At 47.1% G+C, this 20,061-nt stretch overlaps 1 protein-coding gene across 2 annotated transcripts in view; it reads left to right on the top strand.

The window, feature by feature from the left end:
• Nucleotides 1-20,061, top strand: part of CEP55 (centrosomal protein 55) — a 291,020-nt gene that overhangs the window by 197,963 nt on the left and 72,996 nt on the right. For both annotated transcript variants that reach the window (XM_078643397.1, XM_078643398.1), the window contains exons 6-7: nucleotides 10,454-10,770; nucleotides 19,828-19,899. In XM_078643397.1, the coding sequence (XP_078499523.1) occupies nucleotides 10,454-10,770; nucleotides 19,828-19,899 (389 nt within the window). The remainder of the gene's footprint in view (nucleotides 1-10,453; nucleotides 10,771-19,827; nucleotides 19,900-20,061) is intronic.

Below are 20,061 nucleotides of genomic sequence, written 5' to 3'. Positions count from 1 at the left end.
ACTACCCAGCCAAGAGATACGCCTAACGTGAACGATCTCTCCATTGACGTAGTATGGGAGTGGTCTATTTAGTCCCAGCCAATGCAGTGTTTTGTTTTTTAGTTGGGAATATCCCTCCCTTTTTCCATCCTCTAGGGTTGGGACACCAGTAAGCACGACCACAAAGGGCACAGAATCGGGGGGCAACTCAACATTGGGGCCCTGCGTTTTATCTTTAGTAGGTCGACTCGGCCTGCCCCGTCCCACATGTCGGTTAGGAAATAACAGACTATCCCCACCCCTCACAGGTTCTCTAGCCACCAATACAGCTGATGTTTCTGCTGTCACCAACGGGACCTGTTGGACGGCTTGCTGGGTAGCTGGTACTCCCGAGTGAATGTGAACTGGGAGATTGTTAACTCCAGTAGTGCCCTTGGCAGGGCCCTTAGTGACAGCCGGGGGCTGGACTGGGGTTGGTTGGGCCTGAACTGAGACCTTCGATGGAGGGGCTGGCTTAGCACTAATCTGTATAGGCCCTACCTCTACTTTGTCAGCAAACAAAGACTCAAGGTTCCCTAGCCTTTGTTCCACCCTCTTCAGAATGTCCAGAATTGGATGCATAAAGGATCTAAGAAGGTGCTCGAATGGTTCACATGATATAATGGGCATTAAATCTTTCTCTTGAGAGGGGAGGGGTGACCTCAGTTCACATACTAGATCATTAGCAGACTTTGATACTGATATGTCTAGGACCTCTGTGGTCGGTGATGCCAGCACCACAAGGGCAGGAGAAACTACCACAGGGCTATCTTTGGCCTTAGGCTTGGATCCAACTGAAACATTAGATTTTAATGATTTACCAAACTCTAAGTGGCTAAGCTTGCTTCTCTGAGGTCCCCCCCCCCTTCTCCGTTTAGCCGGAGGGGGACCATGAACTTTAGGCACATTCGGCAACTTGCCCTTCTTTTTAGATAGCTCCCTGGCTGAATGTAAAGGCATGTTAGATACATTTGGACCTGGTTTGGAAATACTTTGGAGCCCCGCAATAGGTGTAAGAGTGGTATTCACAACGACAGGGTTGGGAGAAATGTCTCTTAAGAGTAATGGAAATGTGTCCAGGGACAGTGGGTCCTCACTAGAGGGGACAGAGGCAGAATCCTGCAGAGTGGAATTAGGCATCAGTTCCAACAGGGATCTAGTTTTCAATGTTTCGATGGAGCGACGTCGCTCAGACCTACGCTCAGCCATCTCTATATCCTTGTCCAACTCCGTGGATGTTCTCATAAAATAGCCCTCTAATGTTCCTTTACTGCTACTCCCCGCTGAAGACGATTTGTCACATATGGAAGTCATGGTGAAAGTGTCCTACCTTCCCGTCAGCCGGGGTAGCTATCGAAGGTGAAAGAGGGGTGTCCCGTCCCGTCCTCCTCCGCCCCCGGACGGCCACAGACGGTCCCGCCCTTGTCCCGGGCTTCTCCCGGCGCGCTCCCGCAAAGCGGTAGCACTGATCACCTTTAAACAAAATTATAGCAGCCTCATAGGCTGATAGGCGGGTGGGAGTGGCCAGCGGCGAGAGCAGCCCAGGTGTCTTCAATCGGGCGCGCAGGGACTCCTGGACACTGGAGTCCCTGCCAAGGTGATCGCAGCCCCGCTGACGCTATCACCTGCCCCGCGCTCCTCTCTCAGAGCCTCCCAGTTAGCCAGCAGCTTCAGCTGGCAAAGTCGCTGCGGGACCCGGGAAGCGGGTCCGGCGAGGCGCTGTGGTGATCCTGTGGTGCAAGGACTCGCCGTGAATCCGGAGAGGATTAAAAAGCCAGGTAGGCGTCAGCACACAACTCCCAGAGGGTCCCGGTGGGCTGGAGGCGAGGTCCGCTTTTACTCCGTCGGCGGGGGGCGTGGCCAGCGGGGAGAACAGCCCAGGTGTCTTCAATCGGGCGCGCAGGGACTCCTGGACACTGGAGTCCCTGCCAAGGTGCTCGCAGCCCCGCTGACGCTATCACCTGCCCCGCGCTCCTCTCTCAGAGCCTCCCAGTTAGCCAGCAGCTTCAGCTGGCAAAGTCGCTGCGGGACCCGGGAAGCGGGTCCGGCGAGGCGCTGTGGTGATCCTGTGGTGCAAGGACTCGCCGTGAATCCGGAGAGGATTAAAAAGCCAGGTAGGCGTCAGCACACAACTCCCAGAGGGTCCCCATAACATAACTGTTGTCATTCTTCCTTGTAGAGCCTAATATACTTCATGTTATTTAAATGTGTTAATTTGATGACTAGGCTCAGTAGTATTCCACTATTGCTATTGAATGCTGGATCAGCTGAACAATTTCATTCGGATTGTTGTGGATGCGGTCAACAGAAGAATAACCTGCTCTGTGTGCTGAGGTGCTACCTGTTGATTTCTGTTGGCAACTACTGTGGTCATTACACTAACACCCTCTGTAAACTGCCCATTCTTCATGATATGGGACGCATTGTCCCTTCCAATCATAGGTGCATATGGCTGGCCGCCTTCGTAGCCATAGCAAAAATGTGTATATTACACCACAGGAGGCACCCCACAGGACTGCGCCCAGTAACCGGGTGATGATATACAAAATGGATAATCAATTTGGCCAACTTTGGAACCTTTCAACGGCCCCATGCAGAGCAGCAGTAATGTATAGTGACCTAAGTGGCTTACTCTATGGGGGATTAGCAGTGAACTAGAAACGATCAGAGCTGAATATCTAGCGGAAGATGCAACCTCCCACAGAAATTGTATGTATGGATCCAGATAGCCAAAGGGGGTCTCTTCATAAAACAGTAAAGATGTGGAATGTTCTCGGTTTGGTGTGTCCTACACCGTAGGTTGTGTGGAGACTTGGCTGAAATAAGATTGTTTTTGTTCGTTCTTTTTGGGTACCTGATTTGCCTGCTGTGAAAGTAGGGAGATTTCAATGCGGTATGGTTCATCGAGGCTAGGAGCAGAATTGCTATGCCAGGGTATCCTCATTTGTTGCTGTACAATATTTTATAATTGAAGTGATACCTAAAGTTTGATATGCCTATGTGGGAAACTTTTGAATCTCGTGTTGTTTCTTTCCCACTAATTCGTCTTCATGGACTTGATGTTGCATAGAGATAAGAATGATCCTGTTAGATGTATTTCATTCTCTTCTTATTCTGCATATATATGCTGAGCGTGTATGGTATACACTGAACATGTATGAATATGCTGAACATACGGAGGGCTACGCCTCGATAATTTATGTTGAACATGTGTTTATGGAAGAAAGATTGATTAAAAAAGAGACCTTGGCTCTCTCTGTGTGTCTGTCTTCAACACTGTCTACAGGCTAGGCCTAGAATAGATCAGGTAACTCCTACTTCAGTGGAAAGTTGCTCTTTACTTCTGTTTTTCGAAGTCGCAATAAGATCATTTTAATCACATTAGCTTGTTTGCCCACCTTCCCTATTTGAAGTCTGCCATTTGCTTTGTTTGTACTGTGACAACGCTGTCTGCTAATAAGAACATTGATACAAAGGCAGTGTGTCGGGTACTGCAACCTGTTTTTGTGACTCATGTGTTTATGGGTATTGCTCAATGTACATTTTAAATTTGTATTGATATAGAACTGTGCAAATATGCAGTACAGAACCTTGTCGGAAATTGCATTCGACCAGTGCACAGAAGGTGTTTCATGTGAATACTGTGACCACATAGTGTGGTACACAGGCCTGTGTGTTATCACTCACAACCAGCTTTTGGAGTATTTGTGCGTTTTAGCTTAGATTCGTTGTTCTGTTCACCAAAAATGCAGCCGGTACTATGTTGTGCCTCATCAAGGCCGTTTGAACCTACATTGTGCCTCTAGTTTTGTACAACGAAAGAACAAGTGGCCATCATATCGAAATGCCATTTGTCCATCATATCGAAATGCAATTTGTCCAAATCTATGATTAACAAAATATATTTCTCGAATGATTCTAGTATTCAGTGGTGTCCTATGTAGCTTTCTTGGTTTACTGAAAGGCTGTTATGTGTGTATTGTCTGTGCAAAATGATGATAAAGAAATTTGCAAAAAACATAACAAACTTCGATTGAAAGATAATACCTCACATGCTAATCTGAAGGGGCTTGCCAGCCTCTTCCTACACTGCAGTAGGCAGAGACTTGTCCTAGTCCATGTGTTTTCATATTGCTAGCCTGGTTTCAGCAGCCTTGATATATTAGCTGGAAGGCTGGGCCGTATGATCCTGATAAGAGAATAATAAGAACAGTTTGCCACAAAAGCATGTTTCCACAATCAGTGTGCATTGCGTTTATACATCGCCAAGTATTGTCAAATTTCCCTATGAATGTATGTTTACGCCAAAATAGCATTGTAGCCTGGGCAAGGTAAATGCAGCATGCATGATACTTTGGTAGGGAGAGGAAAGTGTCTTATGGAGCCACTTATGCAGTCTGATGGCGAGATTGACTAGTGTATTCATTCCACATAGAAACAAGGTTGCCAGTACATGCCACATTAGCATGTGCGCAGAGCAGCCCTCTACTAATGCGTGGGCTGTCCAGCTGGACATAATATATCTCATAATGTTTCCATGCATGTGATTATCATTAGGTCTTAAGTACATATGTGGTATACCCACTCAGGCCTTGCAAACAAGTTATGTTAAAGGTATGCACAAGGGAGCATGGACGTCGATTCACCAAAATGCTAGGGGTAGCGGAAGTGATACCATGTGCCCATTGACCCTCAAATGATATCAAGTGACCTTTGGCCCCAGTGACAACACCGGAAATTATGTCACTTGACCTTTGACCATTTTGTAATAATCGGAAGGGACTTCACTGAAGTTAAAATAAATCTTACAATAATTGAACAAAAGGGAGCTTAATTAGATAAACGAGCACATTGGTTTTCAACCATATACTGAGTAGGCTGCTGTCACGATATCACAAGTGTACATCCGTGAAAAAGCCTGGAATACAATCCAGAGAAAAGCATTGATAGGTCGGCTAGAGTCCTAAATATAGCTTCAAATGCCTTTAACGCCCAAGCAGAGCCATACTTTGCAAAACCTAACCCGTATTTGCCTCTGCCAACCACAATATGCCTAGACAGTACCTCCAATGTATGTGCACAAACAGCCACTAAAGCCCAGAGAGAATCTCCACATGCAAAGCCAAAACGAATAGACACACCCCCATATGATCAGTGCTGTTCCAGAAGAGCGAAATTCTTAAACGCAGGCTAGCATTGAGTAGAGAAGATGTCTGCTCTCCTTATCAGACCCAATCTGCACACAGAGGCCACAGACCCACCTCTGGGTGCAAATCTGCCCACCAAAAGAAGCAAATACTTACTTCACATTCGGTTTCAAAATCCTATGCACTTGTGCCACTACTGCCTTGCATGTACAGGAAACATGGGTGATTATTCTGTCTTGTTCGTTACCTGCTTTGTGTGACATCTGCCTAACCTATGAATGCTAATATGTATTTGTTTTATACATTCACCAAGAATATCCAGGCTAGGTCTTGGAGGGTCTGAACTCCGACAAATGTTTAGGATAACCATTGACTAAATAAGCTGCATTTACAATAAATCCATGCAAACCTATTTTATATTGCTATCACAAGCATGTGGCATGGAATCTGCCTTCCTGGACCTGTGTTTAACACTCTTGTAATACACTAGTTGTGTTAGCCTTCTATGTTTAGCAAGTCACAAACTGAATTGAACCTTTTTACTTTAGTGATACGTGTCATATGACAGCATATTTTTTTTTAATTTTACACCTGTATTCACTTATTCATGCCTCACGTGTGCATCTACATACTTTCGGGTATGTGTACCTGCTTCTATAATTACACGTATCACACATATCACTATTTTAAATGTACTGCCTCCTTTTCATGTGTGTGACTGCATGTCATGCTTGCATCATGGTGCACCTAGCCTCATCTCACAGGTGTGACTACTCTCCTATCTGCACATAGAATCCTCTCACCTAGGCATGCCTAGCATGTAGCACTGTCTTTCTTACACTCACTTGTATTCACCTAGCCTCATTTGCTCTGTGTGTGCCTCGCTTTCACTCACTTGCGTGTAACTGTTGTCATCGGCATCCACTTAACTCTACTCCCATGTCTGAACACAGAATTCCCTCCCCTAGACATGCTTTGCCCTTAACAGTGTATTCTGCTTCCTCTGATTTGTGTGCACCTACTCTTTTTCACTTGTTTGCACAGAACGTCCCCTCAACCAACTAAGACATAAATTAGACATACTGAGGTTTTGGGGTCCAACTCGTCTCCGTCACTGCCCCTTCTATCTTGTGTGCACTTAAAACCTTCTTACCTGCATATCACTCCTGCTTACCTGTAAGCACCAATGACTCTGTGCCCCATTTGCTCCTAGCCTCGGTCTTAGGCTCTATTGTGTTCTTTTTGAGGTCATGGTACCTTTCTGAAAATTGCCTACATTCTCTCTGAAACTGTGACTTTGGTATGGTACGCCATCTTCTGTGTCTTATCTGTTATCTGTTCACCAACATGGCGGCAGCCAGGTAGAGGTTGTTTGCCTGTGCATCCTTTCAGCGGGCACTGCATGTTCGTCAGCCCAGACCAGTGCAAACTGAGCCTTCTCTGCAACAATCTGACAGCTTACTCCACCCACCCCTCCAGTCTGCAAAGCTTTCACATAAGTATTTGATAAAAAAGAAGTGCCGGATAAATCCATGCTTCTCTTCAGTTTAAAACATTAATAAAATATCCTTTGCTAAGTTTAGACTGGAATTTAACTGTTTGTGTTTATTGTGCTCACTGTACAAGAAGAGTAGGGTGGCCGGTCATTTTGACAAATTCCAACATGGCCACCAATTGATAAGCCTGATGACACTTTTCGCTTACCTATGTCCCTAGTCCGTCTTCCATATAGCTACAATTAGTAACTCATTGCTTGATGCCTGATTGCTTATCGTCTATTGACACCCACTCTGGCACAAATACTTCGTTTTCGTAGCTCAGCAACCCCCATGGCGTCGTCTCAAAAAGGGGGCTCAGCAACACGTGAAGTGGGGCGAGGCTGCTCTTCGTACATGGTCAGCGACTAGCTGCCGCCTCCCCCCCAATCCGGCACCCAACACCCAGGAACGTGGACACGAGACGTGTTTTACTTTTTGGAAGGCGGGCGCTAGTCGCCCGGCCGTATTTATTAAAGTATGAAATTAAAAAAGGTTTTAATTGCATAATCAACAATGAATACAAAAATCAGCAGGACATTCAGTTATACAATTGTTATCAACAAGTTTGAGAGCCTGACCTTAATAAAACTCTAATACAAGTTGTTCCTAGCTTAAACTAAACATCCTACCTTGATTTTTGTACATTTCTGGCCATATGGCAGGGTCACTACCGGTGTCAGGTCCTACAAGCTGCGCCTTCCCCCTAGAAGTGCGCATGCGCAGTGTTACCCCGGGAATTGCCCGGTCTACGCCCCAAACTCCATTTACCCACTAAAGGAGGGCCCTTACTCTGCGCCGGTGGCGTCATGAGTCCACGCGCGCGGGGTGGCTACCAGCCTAAGGAAAGCGTGAACTACTCCTACCCGCGCTCCTTTGCATATTACCTTGCCCCTGGAGTACTGGGAGTGGCCCGCAGGCCCCTCCCCCCGGGCGGGAACCTCCATAGGATGATGCCCGCCCCCTCAGACCTCAAATATGTGCTCACCGATAATGACCTTACCGCCACAGGCCAGTATTGTTAACCGACGATCTGGCCTCCCCCTCTATCCCCTGCCTAAGGACACACTCCTCCTATCCCAGCCCTCTAGCCAAGCCCAGATATTGTCAGACCATAGGACATTACCCTCTTCTGTCAAATGAACCCCGTCCTTCAAGTAATACTTGTGACCCCAGATGCACCCATGAGGTATTGACTGTAACACGGGGGTTCGAAACAACCTATCCAACCGTGTGTTGATCCTCTTTACCGAGTGATTCAACGCCCTGACCGAATGACCCCCCCGCCACTGAAGTCGAGGTATGAGTTGTGACCATACTAGCGTGCACCCGGGGCAGGTCCTAGCTATCCAACCCGCTGTTGAGATAATCTCTTCAATCAAGATGCGCCTGCCCAGTGTTGCCAAGTCGTTCTCCCCAAGGTGAAGTATCACCACTGACGGTGGAGACCGCTGGCGTGCTAACAGCCCTTGGAAGAAACCCCTAAACTCGTGAAGACACAACCCACCTCTGCCAAAGAACGTGATATTCAACCCTAGTTGTGCCGCCCTTTCTTTCTTATCACCTGACAGGAATACACATTCCGCTCGCTTCACATATGAATGACCGACAATCCAGACATTGTTCCTTGTTGTTTCCTGTTCGCCGCTCCGTGCTGATGAATCTTGGCGGTGCCCGACGACAAATTCCTCCCCTGCGTAACAGGTCTGAGAAACTGTAAGAGAGCGGAAAAGAGACCAAGCGTGAGTGACGAGTAATCATAGCATGTCAATCCGAACATAACGTTTATAGCAGTCTGATGACCACCTTCCAATTGTCTTCACTCTTTCCACCGGGAGGCCCCCCGCCACCGCCTCAGTTGCTGCCCCAATCCTGAAGGAATGAGATCCAAAATCTCTAGGATCAAGACCTGCTTTTGTAACCCCTATTTCGAACACTCTCCTGAATTGATACCTGGTCAAGGGGCTCCCGTCGGCGTGACAGAGCAACGCCCTGCCTGCTGAACCGACCATCCGTCCCATGAGTGCTTCTACGTGCCTCACCGGGCAGCACGGGTTGGCGGGTGCCCGTTGCAGAACTATGGTGTGACCCCTAGCTTCTTGATCGGTCTTTGATTTCTGGATAATCACCCACATGGTGTCACCCCTTATCGTCACCCCAGCCTTCTGCAAGCCACCTAATATGTCCGACTTGGATCCTGCCACAAGTTCACTAATTCTCAGCGCCCCATAAAATGCCAGGGAGAATGCCGCCTTAAAAAGAAGCACTTCCCACTCCGAGCTACAAACAATCTCCAGCGTGCCCAGTAAGGCTGTTAGCCGGGCCAACCCCATGGGCTTCCTCTTATCCTTCTGGTGTCCCTGAATACGGCGCCATCCCCTTAAAGCCTTGCGAATCATAAAGGTATTAGTGGGATCCCTGAAGCCCCTAGCTTGAGCGAAGAATGACACTGCTGCCCTATGTCTGGTCGCCGCTGCCACTGAGCGCCCCTCTTTGTGCATCCATTCTAAATAGGCTGCAAACCCATCCTCCTTCGCCCAAAGCACTTCCCACTGTGGCCCCAAGAAAGAACAATAAGACAGAAACGCCCCTTCGTAAGCCGTCTTGGTCCTGGGGGCTAGGCTAGCGACCACGAGGTCCTGTAATCTGGGGCACCAATCTGCCAAAGTACTGCTGGGAAGTGTGCTGGCGAGGGGTCTGCTGTGGGGAGATGTTCCCTGAAAACCTGCATTTTGAAGCGAGAAAGGGAGTCAGCAGCATTGTTTAAAACACCAGGGACATGTTTGGCTCTAAAATTAGCATTCAGTTTAAGGCACCGCAGAACAATTTCTTTGATCAGACGAAGTATGAAAGGACACCGCGCCCCCTGCTGATTGATACATTCCACCACTGTCATGTTATCTGACCAAAACACCACTGATTGGTTACATAGGTGTTCGGGCCAAACCATCAGTGCCACCCATATTGGAAAAAGTTCCAGGAAGCCAATGTTGCTGAGCAAGCCCCATGTGTTCCATTCTTCTGGCCATTGTTGAGCGACCCACCTATTCCCTAGGATGGCACCAAAGCCCACACTACCGGCCGCATCTGTCCATAATCCCAACTCCGCCGATGTCGTGAGCGGGCCGGGCCAGACCACCCTACCGTTAAAATCTTCCAGGAATGCCATCCAAATGAGCATATCCTGGCGAATTTCAGACGATAGGCGCGTGCGGTGGTGCCTTTCCTTCAGCCCCCTCATCGCATGCGCGATGGAGCGAGAGAAGGGGCGAGCCATTGGGATGATTCTTAGTGCGAAATTCAATTGCCCTACCACCTCCTGTAATTGCTGCGAGGGAGCGTCCAGGGACAAGGGGGTCTCCTGGGCGCTCCCCACCTCTTATTCCCGAGGGGCCGGGTGGCCCCTCCTATCGCCCGCCCCCCCCGACCCGGAACCAGTCCATTGAATCCGGGTCAGGAGGGGCGCCGGCCAATCGGCGGTGGGCCGCGCCCCAGGGCACGCCCCCACCGTCGAAGGACCCGAGGGGGAGAGGAGGTGAGGCGGTCGCCGCGCCGCCATGCGTGCGGGGGGGCCGAGGGCCCCTCCTTTTCAATTGACACACACTGTTCAAGATGCGAGTCAACTCATACATATTTGAAAAAAAAAATAACAAATCAACTTTTGCTTTCATTTTTTTTGCTGAATAAAAACAGCTACCAATGGTTGACCCTTCATCCAAAACTAATATGGCAGTTTTTGAATTGTTTACGCAGGTCAGAAACTAGACGAACAACAAAAGTACAATGACCAGCGCTGGATGACAGCAAAAAAAGACCTCGAAGAAGAAAGAAAGAAGACTGCTCAGCTGCAATTTGATATTACTGAATTAAAAAAGAAATATGATGACAAAAGTCGGGAAACGGCGCATTTAAATAATACCCTGCACTCGCAGCTTGCAGAAGAACATCAGCAGAGAGAAAATGAAAAAAAGCGAATGGCAGAAAAAGTGCAGAGGCTGAAGACCGAAATAGAAATAACCAAACAAAAACTTGAAGAGGAAAAGGAACGATATGATGCCCTTTCATCTCAGGTAAAATTTACATCGCTTGTGTACTCATCACTGTTATTTTGAATTCTATTTGAATGGAAAAGTCATATTTTGTGTCTGGCAATTAGCTTCACTACCTGTTCGTGTCAAGTCCTGAGGTAGTCCGGCTTGCCTTCTGAGCTCTCACCAGTCATGCTTCCAAATCCTGTTCCCACTTTTCTGTATGTGGTTAGTGTGTTCCTCTTTGGCTACCTTGATTATGAGAACAGCATCTATCTTGTCTCTTGAAAAAATCCTTCCATAACTCCGTGTGGAGTATGCTGTAGCTAGACTCCTCCTGCTCATGCATCTCGAATAAGACCTTAGTGGTTGCCCATGGCAACCTGTGCCAAGTTTAAGCTTGTTTGTATTGTTTACTGACCCTAATGCTCTACAGGACCTGTCACTCCGACCCAGATAGTCAAGTTTGTTCTCTTTGCTCCTTGTGACTTTGTGTTTCAGATGGCTCTTAATTCAACGCCCTGTTATGTGCTTCCAGGCCAGGAGGGGAGGAAATGCGAGGAGCTGCCAACTCTGGAATTGGCAAATATGAGTTCCGGCTTCGAATCGATATGGTGTCATTCTGGTCAACTCACTTATCTCTCCGTGCCTAAAATAAAACAAGTGAAATTTTTTTTCGGTCCTCGTGTAATATAAACTGGTGCTCATTTAAAGCGCTCTAATGCCTTTTGGCCAAGTTCACCCTATATAAAGTTGCAAACATATAAGCGGCCTACCGGCGAAACTCCACATTTACAGGTTCTCTGCAGGAATCCGATTTATGCAGTGGTCGAAGTGGGGACAAAAAAGTAGCGGAACTGTGGGCGGAGAATCGGGGGGCAGGAATAGCCAGAGGATTTGGTCAGTGGGCGGAGTCAGATGTGGCTAGAATGGTCGGGGCCACCAGAGTATCCTGATGTGACCATTGTTTTGGTCACAGTGGCGGCAGGCAGGTAGCATCGGCAGTAAATGAGCTGTAAATCACTGCAGCAGCAGGACCATCAAAGGTAGCAGTTTTTGCGCTAACCTAAGATTGACGGCCCTTTCAGTGTTGCTTTGTAGGCCCCTGTCCCCAGATACAGAGGGGAACGGGGAGGAGGAGGAGGAGGAGGAGGTCGTGGGCACTGCTGAGGCCTTCCTCGATATACACCATAAAGGGGACACAGCTGAATGATCAAGCTGTCATTTTGAAATATGGACAATTCCTGCAGTCCTGGGACGCTTTTTTAGTAAAATGAAGTAGGGGAACGGACTGTAATAAATAAAAAAAAAAGTAGGGGCACGCCATGCCCTTCCGATCCCTTCCGATCCCTCCCACTTCTACCACTGGATTTATGTACACAGGACCATAAAGACCTGGCTGTCCAGTCTATCGCACCCCTCACTCTGAGTTGCTCAATCCCTTCCTCGTGTCATGACAACTCTGGTGAATATGTCGTCTTAAAATTCTCTGTTGAAGACAACCTCTGTTCCCTCTTCCACGAAGACCTAACCTCCTTCTCTTACTTTTCCGACCGCACTTTATATGGTTAAGACGTGGTGGTATTTTTCTTTTCTTTCCCTCCTCTTAACTGGGGGAAAACAAACGAAAAGAGCGCGCATCCACAAATGGACTGTAGTTATAAAAACCGCCAATGTATACTCCACCTATATATATATTTTTGTATGTTTCTTTTATTCTTGCTGATGCCAATAAAAGCCTTTAAAAAAAAAAAAAAAGACGTGGTGGATATTTTAACAAAATTGTGTAAATCCTAAATTATCTATTGGCATTTACAGGTTCAATACTTCCACTATAAAAGCCAGCAGTGAAGGTGGGCTCACCAAACAAAAAAAAAAAAGCACAGCCTTTGCTGCCAGTGTACCACCGTGAAATTAACTGCAGCACCACCTAATCATTTCAGTTGAAGTATCCTGCTGCAGAGCCAGGGTTTTCCCCCAGAGTTTTGCTCCCAAAGCCTTGAAACCTGGGACAACCCCCATGAGAGAAATATGCGACAGGACTAAATATTTAAAAAATGTCCTGGGATTATTGGTTCTATTGCCAAGACATCCTATTACAAATTAAAGTTAATTATGCTGCTTAAGGTTCATCACCCTACTTGAATCATTTATATGATTTTTTAAAAATCTTTATTTATTAGTGAACCCAGACATGGATGATAAGATTTTTTAAAAACTTTATTTAATAGTGATCCCAGACATTGATACGTGACTATACGTTTTGTGTTTTTCAAGCACCACCAACACGCCACTTACGTTTTTGAATTTCTTTGCCAAATTTGAGGTTTATATTCAGTTAATTGCAATATTGTTCATTGTGAACTTGCTATGTGGACAGTTTATAGAGCACAGTAGAACTATGAGTGTGGTGTCTAGGACATTACTGTACTTCGGTCTTATACAATGGAGGTGGAAAAAAAGAATTTATTTTTTAAACATCCAAACATGCAGCAAGGCTAAAGTTAAAGTGTGTGGGGCCCCGCTACCCCCTGGAACGAGCTTCCAGGGCATTCAGGCTATAATCTCTCCCCCTTCCGCCTCGATCCTGATCAGTGAGGATGACTGAGGCTTCCTGCATCCTGCTGGTTAAGCACGCCAGGAGCTATATGCTGGCTCTGCAGTGGGATATGAAATCCCGGTGGACACAGCAGCAGGGGACCTCTCCGCCGACTAAGTCCAGATTTCAAATGAGACTACAAAGGATCTGCACTGGTGGCTACTGGACTGTGATTCTGTTAGTGGCAGATGCCTCTCTGTACCCCACCCAGGCAGACCGTGGTGACCTGCATCGAGTCTAGGCAGCCATTTGGGAGTGGTGGAGATGAGTGGCATCTGGTCTGCGGACGCTTGGCTCCACATCAACCTTTTAGAGTTGAGAACCAACTGTTTGACATTGAAATTCTTCCCGCCATCTATCGAAATGAGGCTGGTTCAGGCCATCCATCAAAAATAGGTCCGATTACGGTGTTCATAGATAACACCACCGCCATGTTCTACTGCAACACGCAAGGTAGGGTGGGGTCACAGACCCTGTGCCAGGAGGCCCTGCATATCTGGACGTGGCTTGAACTCCAGGGGATTTCCCTAGTAGTGCAGCACCCGTTGGGAACTTTGAACGCCATGACGGACCAACTCAGCTGTTGACGCCTAGCAGATCACGAATGGCAGTTACACCTGGAGGTGGCACAGGGTCTCCTCCGCGAATGGGGAGAGCCTCGACTTGATGTGTTTGCCACTGCCAAGACCACGCAATGTCCGCTCTTCTGCGTGTTGGAGTTTTCAAAGCGGCTTTCCCTAAGACTCATTCCACTTAGAGTGGAACTCAAGGCGCCTGTATCCCTTCCATCCGGAACCACTCCAGCCCAAAGTTCTCACGAATATAAGCGACGACCGGGCCCAAGTCTTCCTAGTAGCTCCAGATTGGGCTTGGAGAGAGTATGGTGTTCCAGACTCCTGGGCATGAACTTTCGCCCTGCAATCAGGCTGCCCCTTCGGGAGGATCCGCTGTTGCAGCTGCTGGTCAGTGTCCTGCATCGAACCTGCACACCGTCTACTGTCATGGCTGGAGACCGAACAGTGACAGCTAAACATTTTTGATCTCCCTCCAGAGGTTGTGGATGTTATCCTAGCAGCCAAGTGTCCCTCTTCTAAATCTGTATAAGCCAGCCATTGAGGCAAATTTGTGGTCTAAAGCGTGACCAAACATTTTAACCCACTTCATGCCAAGCTGTCCTAAGTTTTGTTGGTCGTGTTGTCCCTAGCCCAGCAAGGCCTTGCCTTAAGCACTGTTAAAGGATACCTCTCTGGTATTTAGTGTTTTTAATCAGTTGTGATATGTTTCATTATGTCTTTCATTATGCAACAGTGGGGGTTAAGTTTATTTTTTACTTTTCTTACGTGCTCTCCATTCAAACCACTTAATATCTGTCATTTCAAGTTGCTTAATCTTAAGACTGTCTTCTTGGTTGCCATAACATCGGTACAGAGGGTGAGCAATCTTCCGGCACCTCTCTGTTAGCCCTCCATGTACCAATGTCTATCCAGATAAGCTGGCCCTTCTGACTCGCGCCTCCTTTAGCCAAAGGTAGTGACTCCCTTTCACATCAGGCAAACTATCACCTTTCTGACGTGCTTTGCTCCACCTCACTCCTCTAAGGAGAAGAGAGTACATCGGCTAGATCCAACAAGCATTTGCAATGCAATAGGTCTCGCAGCATTAAAGTTTGAGTTACTGGCATTGTAAATGACAATGCTTTGCATGAATTTTTTTTTATTTGAAATTGGTATATAAACATTGTTTGTGAATGAAGCTGAGCCTGTTCACTACTCCTGTACAGTGCTTTCACTTATCGTGCACTGTGAGAGGCCCTCGCCGAGGGGTCTCCTGGTGAAAACATGCACACGGATCCGACCCTCCTACAAACCGCAGAACACACCTGGTCTGTTGAGTTACTCGTCATCTTCTAAGACTTTGGCTTGTGACCATTGCGTGCCGCTTAGAGCTACGATGGGACGTTGCTCCCACCAATCCTGCTGGAGGAAAGTCTGTAGAGTCACCACTACTTTCAGTAAGAAGTTCCCATTTGTGTTACTTGTGCTCCCCTGGATCCCAGTGTGGGTGCAGGGCGAGGAGCTCAGAGTTCACCTCTCCACTGCTGTAGCACTATGCTCTAGTACCTGGTATTGGTGTTTCGTGCTTCTCCTGCTGGTGTGAGCTTGCAGCCACGTGGGCTGTCAGATGGGGTAGTACCTCCTAATGTGGAATTTCTTGCAGACCGATTTGTGACCAGCGGGTCTGTGCCTCCTGTCACAGTGTAGCTAATAATTATACTGACCATTCAAAAAAAATCGTCTCTAGTGCTTAAATGATGGGTTCAATTATTACTGAACATGAAGATCACCTTTCCTCGGGGGAAGGTGGCAAGTAATAATTATTTCATGAAGTTTTTTTAAATACATTTTCTCTCAACTGGATCACTAAATGGAAAGGGATAAATCCTTTATAGCTCCTCACACACGCCTCAATGAGGCAATGCACCACTGCCCAGATCTGCAAGACCAGATCCAGATTCCCCACTCACAATACTATTTGTTCAAATACCTTGAATTCTGCTCACAATGAGTGTGAACTTGAAAGTTTGTCTCCCTCCCAGGGCTAGCCTGTCTTAAAGGAACCCAAATGACTTTTCATGTCTGTAGTAGCACCCTGCATCCCTGCAGGGTCTCTCGTTACTGTTAGACCATCATGGATCGGGCAGACACGAAGCCAGTGAGGATGGGCCCAACCATCACCAGAGTTCCCGTCTCCCTGCAGGCCAGTGGGCCTCGGCTCATTAACGCCTACTTGAATGTGCAACCCTAGCAGGGTTCCAGATCCCGTGCATGCAGCCACACATCATACACACTAAACAGAAGCCAGTCACATCTAGTGGCATGGTGGCTGGATGAAGTGACGTGCCTGCTGATGGGATCCGAGTGCAACCAGCAAATTACAGGATGATGTCCAGAGAGGCTGATTCGGTCTTTCATTCTTTCGAGATAGGTAAAATGAGGAGCACTTTAAAGCTATAAGCTTGTGGTATGTAACTACGGTGAACTGCGTGGTGCCGAGCACGCCCTTCATCTAAATAGAATCATGGTGCGATCTGGCTTACACAAACAAAATATGAATAACAAATAAAGGAAAAGCTGGCACACCAGACTTCATCCGACTGGACCAATGCTCGGTGCTTCTCACTTCTGGCCGGAAATGGAAAACAATTCAAGTTCTTTGGAGTCGGATACATACAATGCACATCCTCGCTCGGAGGCCCTCGTGCGCAGTGATGGCGGCTGCCCTCGGTCTTTTAACATACATGGTGCCAGCATGTCCTGTCCCACAGCTGCGAAAAATACACACAGCGGGTTTGAAACAAAGATTTAGGGAAAAAATGTATTTCTCGAAAGTGGAACTGAGAATTTAAACAAGTTGGAGCTGAAATTACCTGAATGGAAGGCGCGCGAGAGAGGCAGGGCGCAGAAATCCGAGAGCAGATCCGTGATGTCAGCAGAGTCTTAAGGAAATCCACCCTTTATAACTGCAGGACTGCGGCCTACAACACCCAGCGACGCGCTGTGCAAATATGCCTGCCCCAGAGTCAGCCGATCGGCCCGCGAACAACCGGGTTATACTTTGAATGAACAAACTCTGGCACGGCTCAGCCCGGCACTTCGGCAAGAGCGGACAGGGCACCATCATGGCAGAGGAAGATTCCGACGCGCGCCTTGGGATTGGGTCGCGCGCGTGAGCTGTTTACGTTACAAGCTCACGCGCGCTACCCAATCCGAAAGCGCGCGTCATAATCCGACGCTGCCATAGAGAATGCTGCGCGCGCGGCTAGGTCTTGTAGCCACATTCCAGCTCGTTGTCGGCTGAGACGCCAGCTATAGTTCTCTGGCGACAACGCGCTTCGCGCGTTACTAACCGAGACCTAAAAAGGGCTCTCTGTTTCTACATCAATCCTCTTAGAGCACCCCAAGTAGACAATCAACTCTTGTTTGGGTTCACAGGAGCAAAGAGAGGAAAAGAGGAGCGGAAAAGAACCATCTCTCTCTGGATCGTATTCTGCATCAAGATTGGCTACGCTTAGTGAAGGCGCAGCCTCCTGAAAGTTTGCAGGCTCATTCGACCGGGGCCAAGGCTGTTACTACTGCATTGGCAAGTGGACTACCTGTTCTGGATATTTGTCAGGCGCCTATGTGTACATCACTCCATACATTCATGAAGCACTACTGTCTGGAGAGCTAGGTCTGATGAGATGGCCACTTTGTCCATTCAGTCATGCAGCACTTTTTGGTTTGAGCCAGTTTACATACCCACCTCCTGGAAGGTACTGCTCTGGTACCTGTTCTAAAGTGAGGAATCTGCAATTAGAAGTTTCTATCAGAAGAACAAGTTACTTACCGGTATCCCTCTTTCCTGTAGAGCACCTATCTAACCGAAGATTCCTCACCGACCCTCCACGTTCTGTAAACTGGACTTTCCTTCCATAAAAGATCCCAATCTAGGAACCTTGTATACTGGCCGCAACCAGTTTTGTCTTTGGCTCCAGGTCTGTGGGAGCAGAAGGGTCCAAAAAGTAACTGATGTCTGCACGCATAGGTGGTGCCTATATAGGCCTAAGCATGTACCATCCGTCATGGATGATATTGACATGGAGTCGCAGTACATTTCAGTACACATGTGGAATGCTTCAAAGGTGAGGAATCTTCAACTAGATAACCTGTTCTTCTGATGGATACTTGTAATCGTAGATTCCTCACCTTAGAATAATTTTTCTATCAATGCTCCTGTACATCGCTAGCTGGTGCTATGTGGCTCAGTGCTCGTACTGTACCACTGCAAAAGTAACAGAATGGAACTGTATATGAGTGGCACCCCTGCCTGGCGAGATCAGTTCCTTCAGTTCTGCGACTTCTAATGAGAATCCATAGCTTCGCTCTCAAATTTGTTGGCCTATTGACAATTTCTACATTTAAATGCAGTCTGCTGTGAAACATTGTCCCTTCCTAAATTACAGGTTTCAAATCATTCTGTGACAATAGAAAATAGATGTCTATTACTAACCTGTGTGATGTGTGTATCTGGTGTTTGGGCTTGGGACAAGAAGTGACGTAGTGCGATAAGTGCCGTCCTGCACCCAAAGGCAATCCGGGTATGAGAAGAGAAGTTGTATTTAAGTTGCGGCCTGTGCATAAGTCTCACTTCAGGTCATGTGGGCAGGCTCAGACCTACTCCCGGAGCCCCTCTGTGAAAGGTTTATTTTGGGTTGAAGTCCTCACATAAGTCCAAATTGAAGTCCAAATGCAAACACAAAAAGCAACGGATTTGACCCCTTCCATCCACTTCATGTTCAAGGAGGAAGCATGAGGCAGTCACAATGTCGCTGAATCTCCCTCTGGGTCCCGAAGCTGATTCACCAACTGATCCTAGAGTTGCTTGGACCATTAGCAATGCTGTAGCAGAACAATGCCTTTAAAAAAGGTTTCGCTGCAATTTTTTGACACACTTCTAGGTACCTTTGACACACCTTTAGGCCTGAAACCTCAGGGCCCTCTACTGGGATCTCTACTGGTTGGTCTGTGCCCTTATTACCTGTTGCGACTCTTAAACATACATCTACATTGGCACCAGGACCTGTGCTGGGCCATTCCTTGTCGACCTCCATACAGGCAGAGGATCTGGTGCTGCTTCAGATGTCTCACTCCAGAACTGATTTTAATCTGATCTCAAATGATGTTGTGCTATGAAATTACTAAAGCTCAGCCGGTCGTCATTCAGCATGACTCTGTACCAATGCTTCTGCCAGCAGAGGCTCCATTCTTTTTTTGGCTCTGACTCCGAACAAGGTACTCCTCAAAGCAAGAGTGGAACCTGAGGAAATGTCTCTAGTAACTGTCTCAAAACAATTTAATTCAAAGACCCCCATCCACTAGCGTCCGCTAGTAGGCACTACCAACGTTAATCAGTGGTATGCTTCATCATTGGGTCGTCATTCCAGGCACCCAGAGTTCCGTAATGGGCTAAACCTTCCTGGGAATGGAGCGTACCTTGATATTCTCAAGTTGGAGAGGGGGTCTGAGGTAAAAATAACTGACGCTTTCTCCAGCTCCTAGTTGGTTTTATTATTCACTGGAATTGGGATATGGTTGAAAACAAAAAAAACATGTACACATAGGAATCAGTCAATGATTCCTTACATCTAACAAGGTCAATGGTCCACATGGTTCAGCCAATTGCGCCCACATAGATCTTAAGGCTTTCGTCAGAGCCTATATCAAACAGATCCCAAGTATAGATATTAGGACAGTATTCTATTATCAAAGCTGCTTTGATATATCATAAAAAAAGTTTCCAGATCCAGTCTGGCACCTCGTAGTATTCTAAGGTAAAAAATCTGCGGCTAGAGTATTCACTGTAAAGAGCATTACTGGACTGTAAGTAACTTGTTCATTTGTTATGTTTCATAAGGGCCAGTTCCTCTATGACAATGTTCATTTATTTCTTAACCATTTCAGGCTGAAGTTCTTCGAAAATGTTTCTCGAAACAACAAGAAGAAAATAAGAGGATCTCCTTTCTGGAGCAACAGGTAATTAATGGATCTAAGAGTATAACACAGAGTGTAACATGGAAATAATGTTGCTATAAGTAAAACACCACCCTTGAAACGTGAATGTTTTGATAGGTATATGAAGGTCATAGAAAATTAAATATTAAGCATTAGTTAAACATTTGACAATTCTCCAGAATA

The sequence above is a fragment of the Lissotriton helveticus genome, chromosome 5_1 (genome assembly GCF_964261635.1).
Source record: "Lissotriton helveticus chromosome 5_1, aLisHel1.1, whole genome shotgun sequence".
In the NCBI taxonomy this organism is placed as follows: Eukaryota; Metazoa; Chordata; class Amphibia; order Caudata; family Salamandridae; genus Lissotriton; species Lissotriton helveticus.
Note: the sequence above shows the minus strand (reverse complement) of the source record. Positions and strands in the feature narration are given on the sequence as shown.